Raw genomic sequence first — 18,148 nt, forward strand, 5'->3', positions numbered from 1 at the left:
GCTGGCATACACATGGAGTGTAACGTAGTAGAAATTAAATGAGTCTATTCCAGTGCATCGTCATATATTTTTTTTCATTGTACTTTTCTTAAAAGACATGTTAAAATCTTGTGTCATCTCATCTTGTGACACCCAAGTAAGTTGTGTTTTCATTGTCCAATTCCGTCAATGGAGACATCGTAGGTCCGTTTTTCCGTCTTAAAGCCTATAAAGGTATTTTCTTTTTCACTACTAAGTAGGTCGATGTTAATGTACCTTGACAATGAAGTCTTTCTTCTCAGACGTGCGTACATATCGCCGTCCCAGAAATTACCTCACAATTTAACTCGTCCCCCTTTTTTTTTTTTCCCTCGTCGACCTGAACTTAGCCCATTGACCCGGAGGTGAGACCCTTCAATAGCCCCCCAGGGTGTTTCCCTCTTGTTCATCGCTTCTATTAGTTCCTCTTTAACACCTCGACAGGCCCTGACCTTGCAGGGGTGGCTGCACTAAAGGGTCACGGGTCACGGTTCAGTAGGAGTGTACATTAGCATAGAATGCTGCCACTGAAGGGGGCAAGACCCTGTTGGTCTTCATAGGGGTCCGTTGGGCATACCACCTGTGATGCATTGACAGTTTGAAGCAAATTATGATTATTCGACAATCCTTGGCCATCATTTGGAATAATTCTAGATATCATTTCCAAGACTTGTGACCGTTCTCCCGTAGGGACTGTCTCGTAAACCTTAGCCTGACCCTGTCACCCGTCCCCGGACCCGGTCACACTCGGGACCATAGTGTGTCCGTCAGCGGGTCGGTGGCGGCCCTCGCCCCTTCACTCGACCCCTCCATTGTCCAGCTGACGTTAATTCCTCATCAAGCGGGCCTCAGGCTGCTCTCTAACCTCCAACCACCAACTGCCCCGTTACACGTTTGTTCTTTTGTGCCACTGCGGAGTAAAGCATACACTTTCTCCTGCTTCTAGCTCCGATTAGCGGCCCGCTCAATAAGGGCACAGGCTTTTTTAACCCATCAGCCGAGTGGAGGCTGCTTTAAGAGGATTGAACCCTGAGCTGATCTCCTTAGGTGAAAGGACCTTTATCCTGAAGAATAGAGCTTATTGAAGACTGCCATTGATTAGCAGATTGTGGATGACCTCTGAATAAAGATGGCTGCCGAGGCTCTCGTGTTGGGAATTGATGCTTCTCATCCCCCTCCCCACCTGCAGATAAGGAGAGTCTGATCACGGAAAGCGGCAAGCTTCACACCTTGGATGTCCTGTTGAGTCGACTAAAGGCGCAGGGACACCGAGTCCTCATCTACTCCCAAATGACTCGCATGATCGACCTGCTGGAGGTACACACACACACACACACACTCACACACAACTTTTTCTTGTTACATCACAACTTATTTTCTTAATATTTAGACTTTATTTTTGTAATTTTTTAATTTTTCAGAATAATTCCACTTTCTTCTTAAATGACCTTCATCAATGTTGTTTTTGTAATATGATGACTCTTTATTTCCATAATATTTAGACTATTATATCTTTTTCCTCAACGTAATTTCTCCAAAATAGCAACTTTATTTACTTTAGTTTGTTTCTCATAAAAGTGATATAGAAAATGAATTACTTTAAGAATTTGTCTTCACTATTAAAACTGGGTGCATGTTGGACACCCCTGCTTTAAGCTGTCAGGTGACCCCCCCTCCTATCCCGAAGCTTCTCATTTAAGTGCTTCACCTCCACCGGTAGAAGCTCCTGCCTAATCAGCCTGCCTGTCCCTCGTTAGTGCTGCCATTAGGCAACTAATTAGCAGGTCGGGGTTAATTAGCTGGGTCTCATCTGGAGGGGAGCGAGAGGCAGCCAGCTGGGTGGGGTGGGAGGGCGGCGACGGGACTGGCAAGTAGCCTCGGGGGTTGAAAAGGGAGAAAGCGATTCAGCACAAGAAAAGGGAGGGGAATAAGATAAAGTACAGCAATTAGGAATGTTTTTCTTGCCCCAATCTGTTGTTGCCTCCATATTTGTCGCAAACACCACAATGGAGCCCGGCTCCATTATCTTGGATGGCCAGGGGGCAGCCGGCCCCACGCTGGTAAGGGCCGTTTTCCTGTGTGTCTGGAAAACTCTGGGAGTATCTCACGTCGGAGGTGAGAACGCCAAGATGGCGTGTTGTTGCTAGTGACCTCATACCGTCATAATGGATGGCGGTGACAGCGTCCCCTCCGCTAATGGGTTAAAGAGGCCCGCTATGAGAATCACACAGCAGCAGTGACACTTCTGCAGATGGAGTTGATTTGGAGACAGAAAGAGCGAACGCCCCACCCCACCCTATCCCACCCCAGCCCTTGCAAACATCATGTTGCTGGAGGTGATGGATCGTGGAGAACTAGGTGGCCTGAAGAAGAATAACACTGCTGCTGGGCCGCTGCAACCCAACTGTGTCGGTGGTGACAGCGGGGTTCTCACGGGGTGTTTGGAGTTCTTGGAGTTCTTGCAAAACGCCTGAATTTGGGATCAAGTTGGCTGCTTAGAGGGCCAAAAACACAAGACTCCATCTGTGTCTGCCTGCAAGCTCGGCTTAACACTAAAAGTCTTAGCCATGCTATCGACTAGAATGTTGCTGAGGCGAGCGCAGTGGCCGCCGATTAAATTGCTAAAAGTGCTGTTGGCAGGCAAGCTACTTCCTGTTTCATGAATGATGCGGTATGATTGAGATGAAGAGGACTTTTTCCCACTACTTCAAGAGCATGGCTAAAAAGGAGTCTTTGCTACACACCTAAAAGTGGTCATGACACAGAGTCATGTTAATCCTGTTAACTTGACACTGAAAGGCATACACCAGGAAGTGTGCTGTCAATGCTAACATGTTAGTTTATTCATTCATTCATTCATTTTCTACCACTTTTCCTCACGAGGGTCGCGGGGGGTGCTGGAGCCTATCCCAGCTGTCTTTGGGCGAGAGGCGGCGTACACCCTGGACTGGTGGCCAGCCAATCACAGGGCACATATAGACAAACCATTCACACTCACATTCATACCTATGGACAATTTGGAGTCGCTAATTAACCTAGCATGTTTTTGGAATGTGGGAGGAAAGCGGAGTACCCGGAGAAAACCCATGCATGCACGGGGAGAACATGCAAACTCCACACAGAGATGGCCGAGGGTGGAATTGAACCCTGGTCTCCTAGCTGTGAGGTCTGTGCGCTAACCACTCGACCGCCGTGCTTATTGTCTATTATTGTGTCAACTACATTGAGCGATACAAGTGGAAAGGTACCTATAGGGTTGTTACTTCATGTCTACAAGACTCCAGTAATGTTAAAAGTGTATTTAGAAGGTCATAAACAGAGTTTCTATGCTCTATGAAAATATTAAATGAGGAATCCTACTGCTGTCCTCAACAAATTTATGTCGGCGAATACTTTTATTGTCCGCCCCGTCATCCCTAAAAAGAACTTTACAACCTTTAAAACCTGACCCATCCACGTGTACAAGACTAAACAAAAAAAAACAATAAATCAGGAACAGTCTTATATAAAAGACGAGGCATGCTGTTAGGGTATATATAGTCAACGCACCCCCGCTGTGTAAAAAATGCAGCATTTTACCAACTTAATAATCACTTTTGATGGATTTTGATTGCTGAAGGCTTCAACCCTGCTGGCAAGAAATCAAAAAGCAAATCCAAGAGTGTTTTTTTTTCTTTTTCTAATGGCCCGTAATGTTGTTGCCTTCACTCGGAACAGATGGGAGCCTGACGAGGGCAGGCCGTGTTGTGATGGAGCTTTGGAGAAGGGGTGGGATGGGGGGAGGGGGGGTGCCTAGTATCAAATGGTTGCTATCATCTGTAATGATTCGGGGAGAGGTGGGTGTTGATGTCCATCAAGAGCGTCGGGGGAAGGGCGGAGGGGCGGGCACAGGGGTTAGGACGTTTAAAGAGAGATCAACATGTCACCTCATCACCGCCGTGTGACCCCTGCTCTTCAACGCGCACACAATCGGGAAGATGGAATGTCGCCGCGTGTCTGAGCTGAAGATGTCTGAGTCGGGCAGGAATTCCTAAAGATGAGTTGATCAAAGATGCGCTAATGGTAGGAGCTTTTAAATCACGCCACGCTGTCTGGTGAGAACGTAGAGCACAAAGGAAAACAAGATTAAAAGTGACAAGATTTCTTGTTAAAAAAAAAAACGAATGGGCCTCGGATGCTAATCGATAAATACATTAATTAATTGTTACATAATGTAAAAAAAATACATAATATATCTAAGTGGTGACCTGCATCTTTGGTTTGAAGTGCAGGTTTAAAGCTAATTTTATATACAATATATTTTTCAGTACATTTCTTAAAAACTTTAATAATAATTTGGAGTGCATGAGAAAGTGGAAAGGAAAAGTTCTCTTTGACCACCTCAGTGGAAACCCCGGCGGTTATTAACTTTGGTAGCCCACGACCCCGGCGTCAATAGGAGACGTGGCAGCCACCTGAGACGAGGCTTGACTTCCTGTACGCTCACTCCCTCTTCCTGCTTGGTGCGTTCCAGGAGTACATGGTGTACCGCAAGCTCACCTACATGCGCCTGGACGGATCCTCCAAGATTTCCGAGCGCAGAGACATGGTGGCGGACTTCCAGAGTCGGTGGGTGCACGTCAAGCCCACCTGTGTGTGTTTTTTGCAGAATGCAAACATCAAGAGGAATGTGGAGGGAGCAGTAAAGACCCCTGTGTGTGTTTATGTGTGCAAGTGTCATTGTGTTGTGTATTACATGCTCTGGTCTATGTTACTGGGCAGCCCCTTGTAGGTTCAAAAGTTCTTCCATTCGGATAATAATGCACAGCTGCAAGCCGGTTTTCCGCATGTCAACTTCATGTTCAACACCGGTTTCAGTCATGTACAGTCATGTGGACGTTGTTATGTTTGTTCCATCAGTTTTTCCACTTTTCATCCAGTTTCATTGGAGTTGACATTGCAACATTATGACTCATGACGCCTGACCATGTGATGTAACTGCCCTATCGCTGCCCCTCAATAGGACGGACATCTTTGTGTTCCTGCTGAGCACCCGGGCCGGCGGGCTGGGCATTAACCTGACTGCTGCAGACACGGTGAGTCGGCATTTATTTACATTTGACAAAGTATTAGCATGCTACCGTGTTGACATCAGCATGTAACACCTAGCATGGTAGCGCTAAGTGTCTGCATATGTTAATACTCATCGAAATGGCAGAAAATGATACTGTGCTAATGTTAGCATGCTAACAATGTTACATGCTAACTGCGAGCATGCTAACACATCACATGATAGCACAATTTACCAGGAATGCTGGAACTTCCATCCAAAGGAAAAAAGTAGATCTGAAAATTTGGGTCTCACTGGTTAGCTAGCTAGCTTAGAGTAAACGATGACTAATATGAGTGAATTGGTGACTATAGGGGTGTTATTTTATGTATACAGGGCTCTAACAATGTTAAAAACGTCTAAATGTAAAAACGCATTTATTAACATTGAATCCTGTGTTGCAGAAATTAATTCGTTGGGTCTGGAACCAATTAGTAGGCCGCACGGCGGTCAAGTGGTTAGTACGCTGACCTCACAGCTAGAAGACCAGAGTTCAATTCCACCCTTGGCCATTTCTGTGTGGATTTTGCATGTTCTCCCTGTGCATGCGTGGGTTTTCTCCGGGTACTCCGGTTTCCTCCCACATTCCAAAAACATGCTAGGTTGATTGGCGACTCCAAATTGTCCATAGGTATGAATGTGAGTGTGAATGGTTGTTTGTCTATATGTGCCCTGTGATTGGCTGGCCACCAATATCTGCATTTAACACGTTTTGACTTAATCTGCCGCTCTCTCTGCCGTGAGTTCAAGTGGAATTAACATTCCCTGACAAAAGACGTGGAAGCGATGGCTAACCAGCGACATCTGTCAGGTTAAAAGAGCAGCTCAGTGAGGGTCTCAGGGGGACTCACCAGTCCTGGTCTTTCTCCAGGTTATCTTCTATGACAGCGACTGGAACCCCACAGTGGACCAGCAGGCCATGGACCGGGCCCACCGGCTGGGTCAGACCAAACAGGTGACCGTCTATCGGCTCATCTGCCAGGGGACCATCGAGGAGCGCATTCTGCAGCGCGCCAAGGAAAAGAGCGAGGTCTGTCGTCATTCACTGTGAAAATTAAAAAAAAGTGGTAAATTACATTTCGCTTATGTTTCTTTGGTTTGGCGGTCAGATCCAAAGGGTGGTGATCTCTGGCGGCAACTTCAAACCCGACACGCTCAAACCCAAAGAGGTGGTCAGCCTGCTGCTGGATGATGACGAGCTGGAGAAGAAACGTGAGTGCTGATGTTCAAACACACACGTGCAAAGATCTGGGGTTATTTTGGACTGTCGCCCCCTGTAGTGCGTCAGAGGCAGGAGGAGAAGCGACAGCAGGAGGAGAGCAGCAAAGTCAAGGAGCGCAAGAGGAAGAGGGAGAAGTACGCCGAGAAGGTAAGACCATGTCAGCGAGGGTCACATCGAGAAAAATGAAAGATGCAACTTTGATATTTGGTGAACCAACACGTATCGATGTGCTAGGAAGTTCTATAGCAGGGGTCTAAAAACTCAATTTACTTGGGGGCCACTGGAGCTCGGGTCTGGGTGAGACTGGGCCGCATCAGGTTTTCCAAAAAAAAAAACAAACGCATTTATTAAAAACAAAACATTTTTTAAAAACTTTGCTTTGGTTCCAATTTTCTACAAGAAAAGCTCTGATAAAACATTCAACTGTTCTCAAATATCTTAATTTTTATTTTTCTACACAAAATAAGATGAAAAATAAATAAACAAATCAAGAATAAAGAAAATCAATCAATCAGTAATAAATAAATATAATAATAATAAAAACTTAAGAAACCACATATAGTTGGTGGGTAGACAAATTATTTTTTTCAGATTAAAATGAACAAAGCATTATTAGAGCCCTGTAGACATGACAAAACACGACTATAGTCACATTTATACTCTTTTTATTTACAACATATTGCGCAACTGCAGGGTCTTGAGACACATGCTAACTCGCAAATGAGAGAGCTAGCGACCTAAACGGTAGCCTTCAAGTTATTTCCTTTAAACTTAAATAGCCAAAAACTTACCACTTCCACACGGATAGGGAGGATAACTATTAACAGTTATTTAACCTTTAACATGAACATTAATCAAACTTAATATTTTTTTCTGGGTACATGATACCATACAGCATGCATATCAAACTTGCGTGGGCCGCACTAACATTAAACTTTCATATCAAGGCGGGGGCCTCAAACTAGTGTCCTGCGGGCCACATTCGGCCCGCGGGTCGCGTGTTTGAGACCCCTGTTCTATAGCATCTCAGCTTTGTCATATTGGTGAAGAAGCTTATTAGTATCGGCTTCACTCTTTTTGTTTTTTACATTTTCCAAATATTTCAGTTTTCTTCTTAAATGATCTTTGTACATTTTCTTCTTGTAATATTATATTTCCTAAGAAGACATTTGGTGTGCTAATTGTACCAAAATTCCGCAAGGAGGGAAAGAAAACCCACAAGCACAAAAAAAAAAAAACGTATTATCCAAACGCCAGCACCGCATCGTTTGAAAGGTGCTAAAGATGTGCCAGAGACCTCTGTAGCATTGCACCGACTGCTCGGAGCATGTGTCCAAATACAGTGCACCTTGCTGGGCCACACCGGGTGGCTCCTCCTCGTCTGTACTCCGGTTCTTCTGGTAGCAGTAATGTCATGATACTGGATTAGGACAAATCATCTTCAGGCCAAACCATCTTCAGTTGGTCAAATCCAAATGTGTTCAATGTTCTTGTTACCATACTGGTCTTGAGGAGCAGAACGTTTGGAAAAAATATTGTGTATTTTTCCGATCATTCTCAATGTCCACTGTTGTGAAGGTTCACCCTTGAGCTGATAATGTGACTCCGAAATTAAATCTGTTCAGATGGTGCGCTTGATGGTATACAAGTGACGTTGAAGCGACATGTGAGGTCAGGGAATCATTAGAGATGTTCCTCCGGGGAATCATATATCAGATATCCTCCCAATCTGGCCGGTGGTCCTTGTGAGAGAGGGTGAGGGTTAGGGTTGTCTTGGTCTCCCTTCCAGGACAAGTCGCTGCCTTCGCTAATAATAACAAGAGAATTATTGGCATTATTTTGTACTGGATCACCTGAAGGTCTGCTCTTGGTTGACAGAAGAAGACGGAGGAGTCGGAGAACAAGAAGAGGAAGGAGACCAACCTGGTCATCTCGCACGCGCCCTCGGCCGACAACTCCAATTTGTCTGCGGACGGAGACGACTCCTTCCTCAGCGTGGAGATGGACTCGGCCATGCCCAGCCCCTTCAGCGAGGTGAGGCGTTACGAAGGCGTGGCTCGCATCCACAAACTCTTCATCAAGTTCTGCTCTCACTTCATCCTCCTGTCCCTTTCTTCTCATGATATAGTTCAACTCTAAGCTACCAAAATGATGTTATTTTTCCTCATATTACTAGTTTATTCTCTTTTTGCTTTTAATATTTTGACCTTATTATTGTAAAATTTCAGCACTTTTCTCCATTTTGGCCGCTGTTTTTTCCAACTATTTCAACTTTCTTTATGTATAAATGATCTTCTAATATTTTGACTTTAATATTCTCACTTATAATAATAATAATTCCAACTTTAATGGTTGTTCTGTGTGTTTTTCATGTTTTCCTGCGGCCCTACTGCTCTTACTTCCTCCTCCTTTTCATTTTCTTCTCCATTGCGTTCCACTTCACTCCTCACTCTGGTCCCTCTCTACGGGTGTCTTTATGGAACCGGTCCCTTGCTATGACCCCCCCCTCCCCTCTTGCCCCTTGTCCCCTCCGTGGCGCTGACCCCCAGCCTGTGTGCGTGTCTTTGTGTGCTCCTGTCGGCCAACAGATCTCGTTGAGCAGCGAGCTTCAACCCGGCTCGCTGCCGCCGGACGCCGACGCCGACGAGAGCAGCAGCGACATGTTAGTCATCGTGGACGAGCCGCTGTCGTCCGCGCAGCAGTCCCGTGCCACCAGCTCCCCCGCATCCGTGTCCGGTTCCGTCTCGGACAACATGAACGGTGAGTTCACCTGTCCCCCTTCGCCCCCACCCCCGAGCCTGTGCTTGTAGTAAACATTTGTCAGAAAGGGACCGGTGGAGCAGGAGAGCTGGAGAAGCTGCTGGCGTATTTAACACACAATAGTACCTTGACAATATGGAAATTGGCTTTTTGTTCTCTGTTTTTGTAGTACACAATACAGTGTTGATGGACAGCACTGTGCAAAAGTCTTGGGTCACCACTAGCCATCAGCAGTAGATCAGATTCATATGTGTTTTATGTGGGTTCTCTTCCTTTACTGCTAATTTTGCTTTTTTTTATATTTTCTGGTTATACTTTAATAAATAATTTGGTCGTAATATCTCATCGACTTTAATTAATGGATAAAACACCCAGACTTCACATTTGCAAATAATATTATGTACTTTGGTCTACCTTTCCCTCAATCGTTCAGGTGTTTCTGCCTCGGATGTAATCAGCCCAGGCAGAGGCAGGTCGGGTCGCAGTCGAGGACGTCCTAAAGGATCCGGAGGTGGGCCCAAGACAGGGGGCAAAGGGCGCGGCCGCAAGTCGACGGCGGGAAGCGCGGCGGCCATGGCGGGTGCGATGGCGGGCGCGGCGGCCGCCTCGGCAGCAGCCTACGCCGCCTATGGCTACAGTGTTTCCAAAGGTTAGCTATGAAACCAAAGTTTAAAAGCAGAGCTCTCAAAGTTGGCACCTTAAGGGGACAGTACATTTGTAGTTCATTTGGAGCTGTTAATGCAAACATAAACGTCATTTAGCGTTCTGACCATAAAATAGTCAAAATCGTGATTAATTCATTTGAAAACTGATTAATTTGATTTAATCATTTGACAGCCCTATTAAAAAAAACAAACATGCATGATGCTTGCAACCTGATGCTGTCTGCACTTGCAGCGGGCCTCGCCATGTCCAGCCCCCTGCAGCCTTCAATGGGCCGTTCCGGCGCCGGTCCCGTTTTTAATGCCGCCAGAAGCTCCTCGTCTCCGCAGACCACGGGCGGCGGCACCTCTGCCCCAAGCCCCAGCAAGCAGCTGGTCCACGGCCATCACCTGGCTGCCGTCAGGAAGACGAAGGGCACCGGCGTTTCTGGACCACAATGATGCGCTCACGCGCACCTCACCTTGCATACAAGTGCGTCGGCTGCGCGACATGACGAACGACAACCGCCGACCTACTCTCACTGTGATCCTCAACCACACCCCGTGCCTGAGACAGTACCGTGCCGTGTTTATCAACGCCCTCATGCTAATTGTCACAAAACACACACACACTTTGCGGTCACCGACACGATGTACTGCTTTTCCTTTGACAGGAAGCTGTTCATGCATCGCCGGGTTCCAAGGGCTGTCCAACACACTGAGCCACGTCTTCCATATTTGTTAGCGCTTGTCCTCGTGCACTGAATACGCTCCACATGCATTTCACCGACCCGCAGCGTTTGTACTAAAAGCGCCTATTTTTCTAATCAAAAGACTAGCCAGCAGGGTTTCTATATAGAATAGATATTTTTTGTCAAATATGCCATGTAACACGTTCCAAAATGAGGCTTAAATTGTCAAAAGCAGAGATGCTGCTATGAAGGTGAATGATTTCATTGAGTAGAGTGCCTCCTCTCGTCATTAAGTTATTTCAGTTGACAATTTGCCATAACTGTGAATAGCACATCCACCTGTAAAACTTGTGTACATTGTATTGAAGTCAGTAAATACGTTATATATGGTATATATTGTTTTTTGGGGGGGTAGGGAGGGTGAGGGGTGACTAACGTGGCTCATCGTTGGTGTTGTTTACAATGTGTGAGTTTCAGGTTTGTGTTGATAATGTGATTAATGTATGATCTTCCCTGGCATATATGTACATAGCGACGAGGGGGAGGGCCAACGTCGCACCTGGCTTTCCCCCACGTTCACCTGTCTATTTTTATAGGTCACGTGTACATAATTGATAAATGCATCTGTTGTTTTACTAACAGGAAGAGTCAGGTGGAAACAATAAACGTGCTGAGTCAGTCTTGAGTTGAAATCTTGTGCCACAATGCGACTATTACAAGGAGATACATGTTGAGTAGATAATTATTTTGAAATCCCTGGTGTACAAGACCTGTGTGGACAAGAACCATTTTGCTAAGTATTAGAATATAAAGGGATAATTTATGCTTTTGAACTAAATGTAATTGGAAATTATAGCAGTGATCAAGTCACAATTTAATAACAGCACCATTCTGTGGTAAAAGTGATCAAGACTTCATACACGCCTTTATTTTGAAATCTCAGGTGCACTTCCTGTTTTGAAGTGCTGTTACTGTAACGTAAATGTACTGTTTTCATTTTCACATTTGGATTCCTGAGTGCACAGGAAGGTATTCATGAGCGTTAAACATATTTTTTGCATATAATTACCAGATAAAGTGCAGTCGCGTTATATCAGAAGGCCATTAAACAACAAGACTGTTTGGTTATAAAGGTGAATTTTTGAAAGCTTTTTAAACCACTCAATAACCCAAAACGCTGACAACAATTACTATACTGTATACAGTGCTGTATGTAGCAAAAATGCTATAGAATGTTAGAATTCAAAATGGCGGGTTTTCCCCAACCTTTCCCACAATTCTCTGCGGGATTCAAGATGGCGTCTTGCGTGGAACAATACAATTCCGGGAAATAATTCGTCAGCAGTCGGTAGAGTTTGAATTAGCAAGGTTTTTTCAGCGTTTGGTCACTAATGTCTTGATCTACGTGTATTGTAATTATCACCACACTCTTTTGCTACACACATCGCGAGACTGTTTGTGGCTTTGGTGTAAATGTGAGTAGCATTTTTAAATTTTCTTTGTGTTTCTCATTGTGTTAGACCACTAACACGTTTACATGTAATATTTTTTTTAAACAGCTTTGGAAACGAAAACTTCTCCAAGGTCTTCCCCAACTACAAGCAGATGCCGGGTAAGTGTTTCTCTTCACAACTATATGTTTTCTAACAAAAGGTACAAACAACAGTAAACATATCAGAACTTTTATTTTCTTACACTGGGTGAATCGCAATTAAAACACGTCAATAATGACCTAAAAATAAAACACATGTAAATAAGCGTGCGCGTTTTGGGCAAAATACGCAGATGGGAACCTTTTGAATGTTAAACTGTGGCAAGGGGGAATCATTTGAATGAGACACGAGTATGGTTCCCTTAGACAGCCCAGTACTATTACTTCATTATTCAATCATGTTTCATTTTCTGTGCTAGGTTATTGCCCCAGATACTACAAAGGTCTGACAATATTAATTGTAAAATAGTGCAAATAATGATCTGTATTTGACAATGCTTTAAAGTTATTTGTAAGTTAGATTTTTTTAAAAATGCATTGTATTCAAATATCATCAGCAATTTTGAAGGTGATATTACTAAATGTCAACTGACTGACTTTTTTTGATACACGGTAGGATAGTTTAATTTTGCAATGACATTTTTATTGTGTCCTAATTTTTATTTTAGTTCTATTTTTGTACACAAAATATTGTAAGGATATGACACCACATTATGGGATGTTTACAGTGAAAACGGAATATGGAATTACAATCAGTATTTGAGAATAGTTCCCTTAAAGTATATCTTGGTGGGATTTATACACTTGGATTATTCTGATTAATAATCTCATCCAATAGCTGCTAGTGACTTTTATAAGGACTTCATAAGGACTATGTTTACCAGTGGCTTGCATACACCTTTATACGTGTTCTTGTTGTGCAACAGTCTGTGGGGACACTGTATGGCCCATTAAAGCCTTCTGACAAAAAAGGGGTCCATGGCAGACCATTTAACACTTTGCTAGGTGCTAAATGATACTTTGTACTGTATAGCCCAGCCCCCCAGCAAACTTGACCACTTACGACTTCAATGTATTTGTTCCATGTTTTATTATGACATCTTTTCACATTGTTACAGCTTTTGATACACAACCGTCAATGCAGTGTGAATGGACGTCAACATTTAAGTGTGCATATTAGCATTACAGTGCATTCACTTATTACACGTCAACTGATGACAAGCCTCATATGAGGGTTTTTTGTTTTACTGCGCCGCCAACATGTACGCCACCATGGACAGGGCCGCTGCTTCCACAGAGAACAGGTGGTGGTCCTCCACCTGAGGGCAGCTGCTCCTCATGAAGGCAGCCAACCGGAGCAGGTACTCCAGGTTGTGGCCCGTCTTGCCCTGGCACACGGCGATGCGGGCGCCGATCTCCTCGGGCGAGGCGGGCCCCAGGTACATGGGGTTGTCGGCAGTGGCGATGTACAGCAGCGCCGGCACAGATGGCTGCTCGTGCCCTTCGGGGTGGAACTCCACCATTTGGGTGACGTAGCCGCCGCACTTGCCCTCACGGACATCCAGGTACTTCAGGGCCTCCTCCACTTGAGTGCCCGTCACCTCAAACGCCACGCCCCACGTACTCGCCTGTGTTTGGATAAGAAGACAACATTGTTACACACGTCAATCAAGCAGGATGTGGTGAGCAAACCGGAAGTGGATTACTTACGTCATCCTCTGGGATCAACGTCACCACTCGTGCGGGCTGGAGGAGGAGAGAAAGGGTCACGTGATTAGACGTCGTCTCAGATGCTGGCAAGAAGCCACAAAAATCAAACTCACCAACTCGTCGTTGCCTCGGTGGAAGTTGTCGCCATGCCAGAAACGTCTCTTGTAACCTCGAATGTAGCCCAATTTGCTCCTCTTGTACTTGAAGTCGGGCTTCCACACCAGAGAGCCGTAGCCGAAGATCCACAGGCTGCTCTTGGCGACCAAGATGTCTTGAGGCTTCATTTTGTGTATCAAACGCGACGTTTGTTTAGTAAAAAACAAGATGATGATGAATCTATGGATTGACTTCCGCCAAGTCGTCGCCTCAGGCCAACTAGCTGGCTAACGTTAGCTTCCTCCGGTCCAACAGCAGCGGTACCGGTTGGCTCGATGGTATACCGCGGACGGTACTTGAGCCCAACTGCTTGGCAGTTGCGACGATGGGGGTGAGAGGTGGGTTTTGCCGATGCATTGCCATTGCATTACAGTTGCCGCATTATGCCCTTCAAAAATCCATGGTAGCCGCTTGGGGCCTAACGACGTGTCAAAATGAGGGGAAAAGACGAACCCGTTTCGGCCAGCAGTTCCGCCGGCCGTGTTCAAGAGCAGTAAGACGACGGGTAATTAAATACTATAGATACTAAAGAAACACTGGCTTGATATGCTGACTTCTGCTGTGCTCTTCTTGTCGTCTTCGAATCTCGACGAAAATCTGAGCTCAGCCTCGCTGTTTTATATACTTCAGAAAGTGCAGCTCCCCACCGGCTTCGACCAATAGAAGTAAGGATTTTCGTAGCCGCCTTCCCCTTGTGGCCAATGAGATGCCTTTGCGCTGAAATGGGCGGCATCCTTCCACGACCTCGTCACTCTGTTGGCTGAAACCTGTCGCGGAACCGTCGTTTTATTCTCCTGCTTCACTGGTCTACGAGGTGTCACTCACAGCAGCTGTGAGTGCTATTGGTTACCTGCGTTGTCAATCCAATTCTCTTAAAGTCGTCTGGCTGATGCAACCCTTTCTCAGGATTTCAGCCGCCCTGATAAGCAACACCTCAAGACGTTGCATCAGACTGCAACCAGCACAGTCCTAAAATGTGCTGTGATTTTGTTTTTCATAAAAGCTCGAATCTAATGTTAAAATTTTTAATCTAAAATATAATTAAACGAGATAATAAAAACCAATTACAGCAAACATTTGAAGTAATTTGCAGTAAAAATATGAACAGAAAAATGTAAGATAATGAGAAAAGGTCAGAATTTATGAAAATACTATTATGTGGAAAAATTATTTAATTATCATAGACTACTAAAAGACTTAAAACATCAAAGCAATAGCAGCAAATGGAAAAATGAGCAGTCACTTGACAAGAATAAAATGAAAATATTAAGAGATTAAAAAAATCTAACCCATCCATCCATTTTCTATGCCGCTTATCGTCACCAGGGTTGTGGGTAAAAATCTAATCTAATTAGAAAAGGTTGGAATTTCTGAGAATAACATTGTAATATTATGAGGACATTTTAGTCGTATAAAGTTGAAATATTAAAGAAAAAAATGCATTACTGGAAACGGTTTGGACCTTCCTGATGGGAACATGAGTTGGCTTTAAGTGCTGTAGGCACTTGGGCCACGCGGCCACGGGTTCACATTTCATGTTTGTTTCCAAACTCCAGTGCACTTTATCGCTGCTCTTGTTTGATAAACACAAAGCAGACCAAATGGTTGTTTTGCTACCTTCCTGCTACAGGCGTTTGGTGTGATCACAAACATTAAACATGTTTTAATGCCGCATTTCAGGTGTTGTTTGCAGCTGCGTTTTGTCCAAAGAACACACTGCAACCAACTTGCCTTCCTAAAAGCTTCAGTTCTTAAAGCCTGTCCTATCCAAACAAACAAGATGCCACCTAAACACAAGCGAACGTTGCGGTTGTCTTATGATGAGGAACATTCTTTGGTACGTCAACAGCAGACAGAAGAGCCTCCAGGCTGGAACACAGCAATATACTGTAAAACATCTGATGCTTTGCTCCTTCTCACGTCACTAAAGATGTCAAACAAGCGCCACTCATTTTAATTCCAGCATCTAAACATGACATTTTGTTGAATTAACTATATCATACAGTATATTCTACATTATTATTTTATCAAATATTTAGTTGAATCTCTCGCTCTAAATAGAGCCATAGCAGAACGTAGCCTCTCTTAAAGCTAATATATATGAAAGTGAATGGCAAAAATGTTAACATTATTGGTGGCCCAAGACTTTTGCACCACTGTCATTCAATTGCATCGGTGTACCTAATGCTGTGTGTGTAAAAGAACATCCAGTGTACTCGATACAGTACAGTACTTTCTGTCTGTGCTTATTACTGACACCTAGTGATAATCCACAAAACCCCCATGCAATGCAGCTTTTACTGGAAACCAAGGGCCATCAAGGGCCACATAGTGAAAAATGAAAGCATCCAACTTTAATGTTTTGTAAAACAAGGCATGTAGATATGCTAAGAAGTTCTATCGTATATATTTCAAGGCATCTCAACTCGGTCATATAATATAATAACTTTTCCACAACCAAATTTTGTTTTGTGAGGATTGGAATTTTGTGTTTGGAGCTGCATGTCCTTTCTGTCCTCATAACCCGCGGAGCTGATTAGGTCGCTTGTTTTGACGTTGCTTCCTGGAAAATAAGAAAAAAACAAAACGCCATGCGTGAGAAAATCTGTATCGTGTGTTGTTTTTTTTTTTTATTTTCTGCGTGTGTATGTGTTTTAATCAGGGCGGAAACAGGAAGTGATGTCACTGGGTCACAAACAGGATGCTGTGATTATAACACAATGAAAATGCCTGACTGTAATGTGCGTGGTGAACCAGGGGTCAAATGGCGGAGCTTTAGCGTGTGTCAGAAGAGAGACATTTGTGCTTTTACGTCATAACCTGCTCTTGGACAGCCAGTCCATTATTCCTACTGGCACTGGTTGCTAGCGTTAGTCGCTAGCTAACTAACCACCGACTGAGCAGCTGCTATGACACGTTATTACTAGGGCTGTCAAAAATAACTCGTTAGAGGCAGTAACTAATTGAATTCATTAATTACATAAAAGTTTTTGTTGTGCTACTATTCAAGAGACCAGTCTTGGCCTAGTAGATGTTCAGACGTGTTCTATCATAGCTTGTGTTACATTTTCAGTTCATTTGGCGCTGTGATTACAAACATCCATCCATTTTCTATACTTCACGGGTGTTAGGGTTAGGGAATGCTGGAGCCTATCACAAGCTGACTTTGGGCAAGAGACGAAGTACACCCTAGACTCGCCAACCAATCGCAGGGCACATATAGACAAACAACAAATTCACACAATTTACAGTTGCCAATTAACCTAACGTGTTTTTGGAATGTGGGAGGAAAGCGGAATACCCAGAGAAAACCCACTCATGCTCGGGGAGAACATGCAAACTCCACACAGAGTCCACACCCAGGTCTTCCCGATATTCTGCCTGTGTTCTGTCCTTTATCTTTTTGCTCATATTTCAAACATAGTTGCAAATTTCCCCACTGAGGGACGAATAAAGGCATATCTTAAATGGAGATTAATCATGATGAATTAATTTGAACAACTAATTAATTTGATCATTTGATAGCTCTAGTTATTATATTGAACTTGTTATCAAGTCTCTTTCAAGCACTTTTAAGGGCGAAAAGTGCCTTTTGACCCAAATTGATTGTTTACAACCGTAGTAAAGTAAAAATCAATTGAGCCCAAAGAATTCTGCCTAGCAACAAGTGGACATCCAAATGTGCCATGTGCCCATTCAACAAAAACAGTCATTATTTTAAAGTACTGTACATTGTTGGGCTTGATAGTTCAAATAAAAAAAGGCCATGAAACAGTACTTTTCCTGGTATTCTTCCCTCTGTCCCATTAAAAACGCCACACAACACACACACACACACACACACACGCAAGCCAACAGGATGCATGTGAGGGGAAAATTCCGGTCCAAACAGTCGGGATGCTGCTGATTAGCGGGTGTTATTTGTCGCGTGAGGTTCATTAATTGGAGGCAGGAGAGGACTTTTGAGGAAGCGGATGTCTTGGATGAAGATTTTTATCACGGGATGACCTCCCACTCCCCTGGAAAAAAACGATATCCCCCTTTTTTTGTGCAAAATAGAGATGTTGTTCTTTTTATTTTCATGGATTTATGGCACTGCCTCCCATCTGGTCTAAAAAGCCTACCCCCTTTGCCCCTTCCCCTCTGAGGTGACACCCCCAGTGCCAGGCCCCTTTTGTTTGCCCCCGAGTGGGTGGTACAGAAGCGGGTAGTGAAATATCGCTCTTAACCCTGGAGGGGGAGGCCGGCAGTTGGGGAGTGTGCACGTGTGTGTTATTTTATGGCTGGCATATGCTGCTGTTTTTTTTAATGGGCTCCCCTTGCAGCATCTGTTTTTATGGTGACGCGTGTGTGAGCGCATTATGAGAG

The 18,148-nt window shown here is 44.3% G+C and overlaps 2 protein-coding genes across 5 annotated transcripts in view; one reads left to right on the forward strand and one right to left on the reverse strand.

The window, feature by feature from the left end:
- Positions 1-14,334, forward strand: part of ino80 (INO80 complex ATPase subunit) — a 34,301-nt gene extending 19,967 nt beyond the window's left edge. Inside the window, exons 28-38 of one of the 4 annotated variants that reach the window (XR_009120135.1) lie at positions 1,208-1,335; positions 4,532-4,626; positions 5,021-5,093; positions 5,979-6,137; positions 6,217-6,319; positions 6,388-6,476; positions 8,208-8,363; positions 8,879-9,089; positions 9,523-9,738; positions 9,987-11,897; positions 11,982-14,334. Coding sequence is in view for 3 of the 4 variants with exons in the window: in XM_058056122.1 (XP_057912105.1) it covers positions 1,208-1,335; positions 4,532-4,626; positions 5,021-5,093; positions 5,979-6,137; positions 6,217-6,319; positions 6,388-6,476; positions 8,208-8,363; positions 8,879-9,089; positions 9,523-9,738; positions 9,987-10,192 (1,436 nt within the window). In the remaining variant the exon portion in view is untranslated. Of the gene's footprint in view, positions 1-1,207; positions 1,336-4,531; positions 4,627-5,020; positions 5,094-5,978; positions 6,138-6,216; positions 6,320-6,387; positions 6,477-8,207; positions 8,364-8,878; positions 9,090-9,522; positions 9,739-9,986; positions 11,898-11,981 lie in introns of those variants that run through there. The other 3 variants (XM_058056123.1, XM_058056125.1, XM_058056122.1) reach the window with 3 other exon arrangements.
- Positions 12,986-14,388, reverse strand: chac1 (ChaC, cation transport regulator homolog 1 (E. coli)). Its single transcript, XM_058056127.1, has 3 exons — positions 13,738-14,388; positions 13,625-13,660; positions 12,986-13,542 (listed from the first exon to the last, which is right to left on the reverse strand). The coding sequence occupies exons 1-3, from the start codon at positions 13,906-13,908 to the stop codon at positions 13,159-13,161; spliced, it is 591 nt and encodes a 196-aa protein (XP_057912110.1). The 5' UTR covers positions 13,909-14,388; the 3' UTR covers positions 12,986-13,158.
- Positions 14,389-18,148: the final 3,760 nt, after the last annotated feature.

The sequence above is a fragment of the Doryrhamphus excisus genome, chromosome 19, assembly GCF_030265055.1.
Source record: "Doryrhamphus excisus isolate RoL2022-K1 chromosome 19, RoL_Dexc_1.0, whole genome shotgun sequence".
Classification (NCBI taxonomy): Eukaryota; Metazoa; Chordata; class Actinopteri; order Syngnathiformes; family Syngnathidae; genus Doryrhamphus; species Doryrhamphus excisus.

Excerpts from the sequence above, each read along its gene's own strand:
- chac1 (XM_058056127.1), bottom strand. The coding sequence starts at position 13,908 with ATGAAGCCTCAAGACATCTTGGTCGCCAAGAGCAGCCTGTGGATCTTC. Across the intron at positions 13,661-13,737 it reads ACCGAGGCAACGACGAGTTG|CCCGCACGAGTGGTGACGTT; the intron begins GTGAGTTTGATT and ends CTCCTCCTCCAG. Across the intron at positions 13,543-13,624 it reads CGTTGATCCCAGAGGATGAC|GCGAGTACGTGGGGCGTGGC; the intron begins GTAAGTAATCCA and ends ATCCAAACACAG.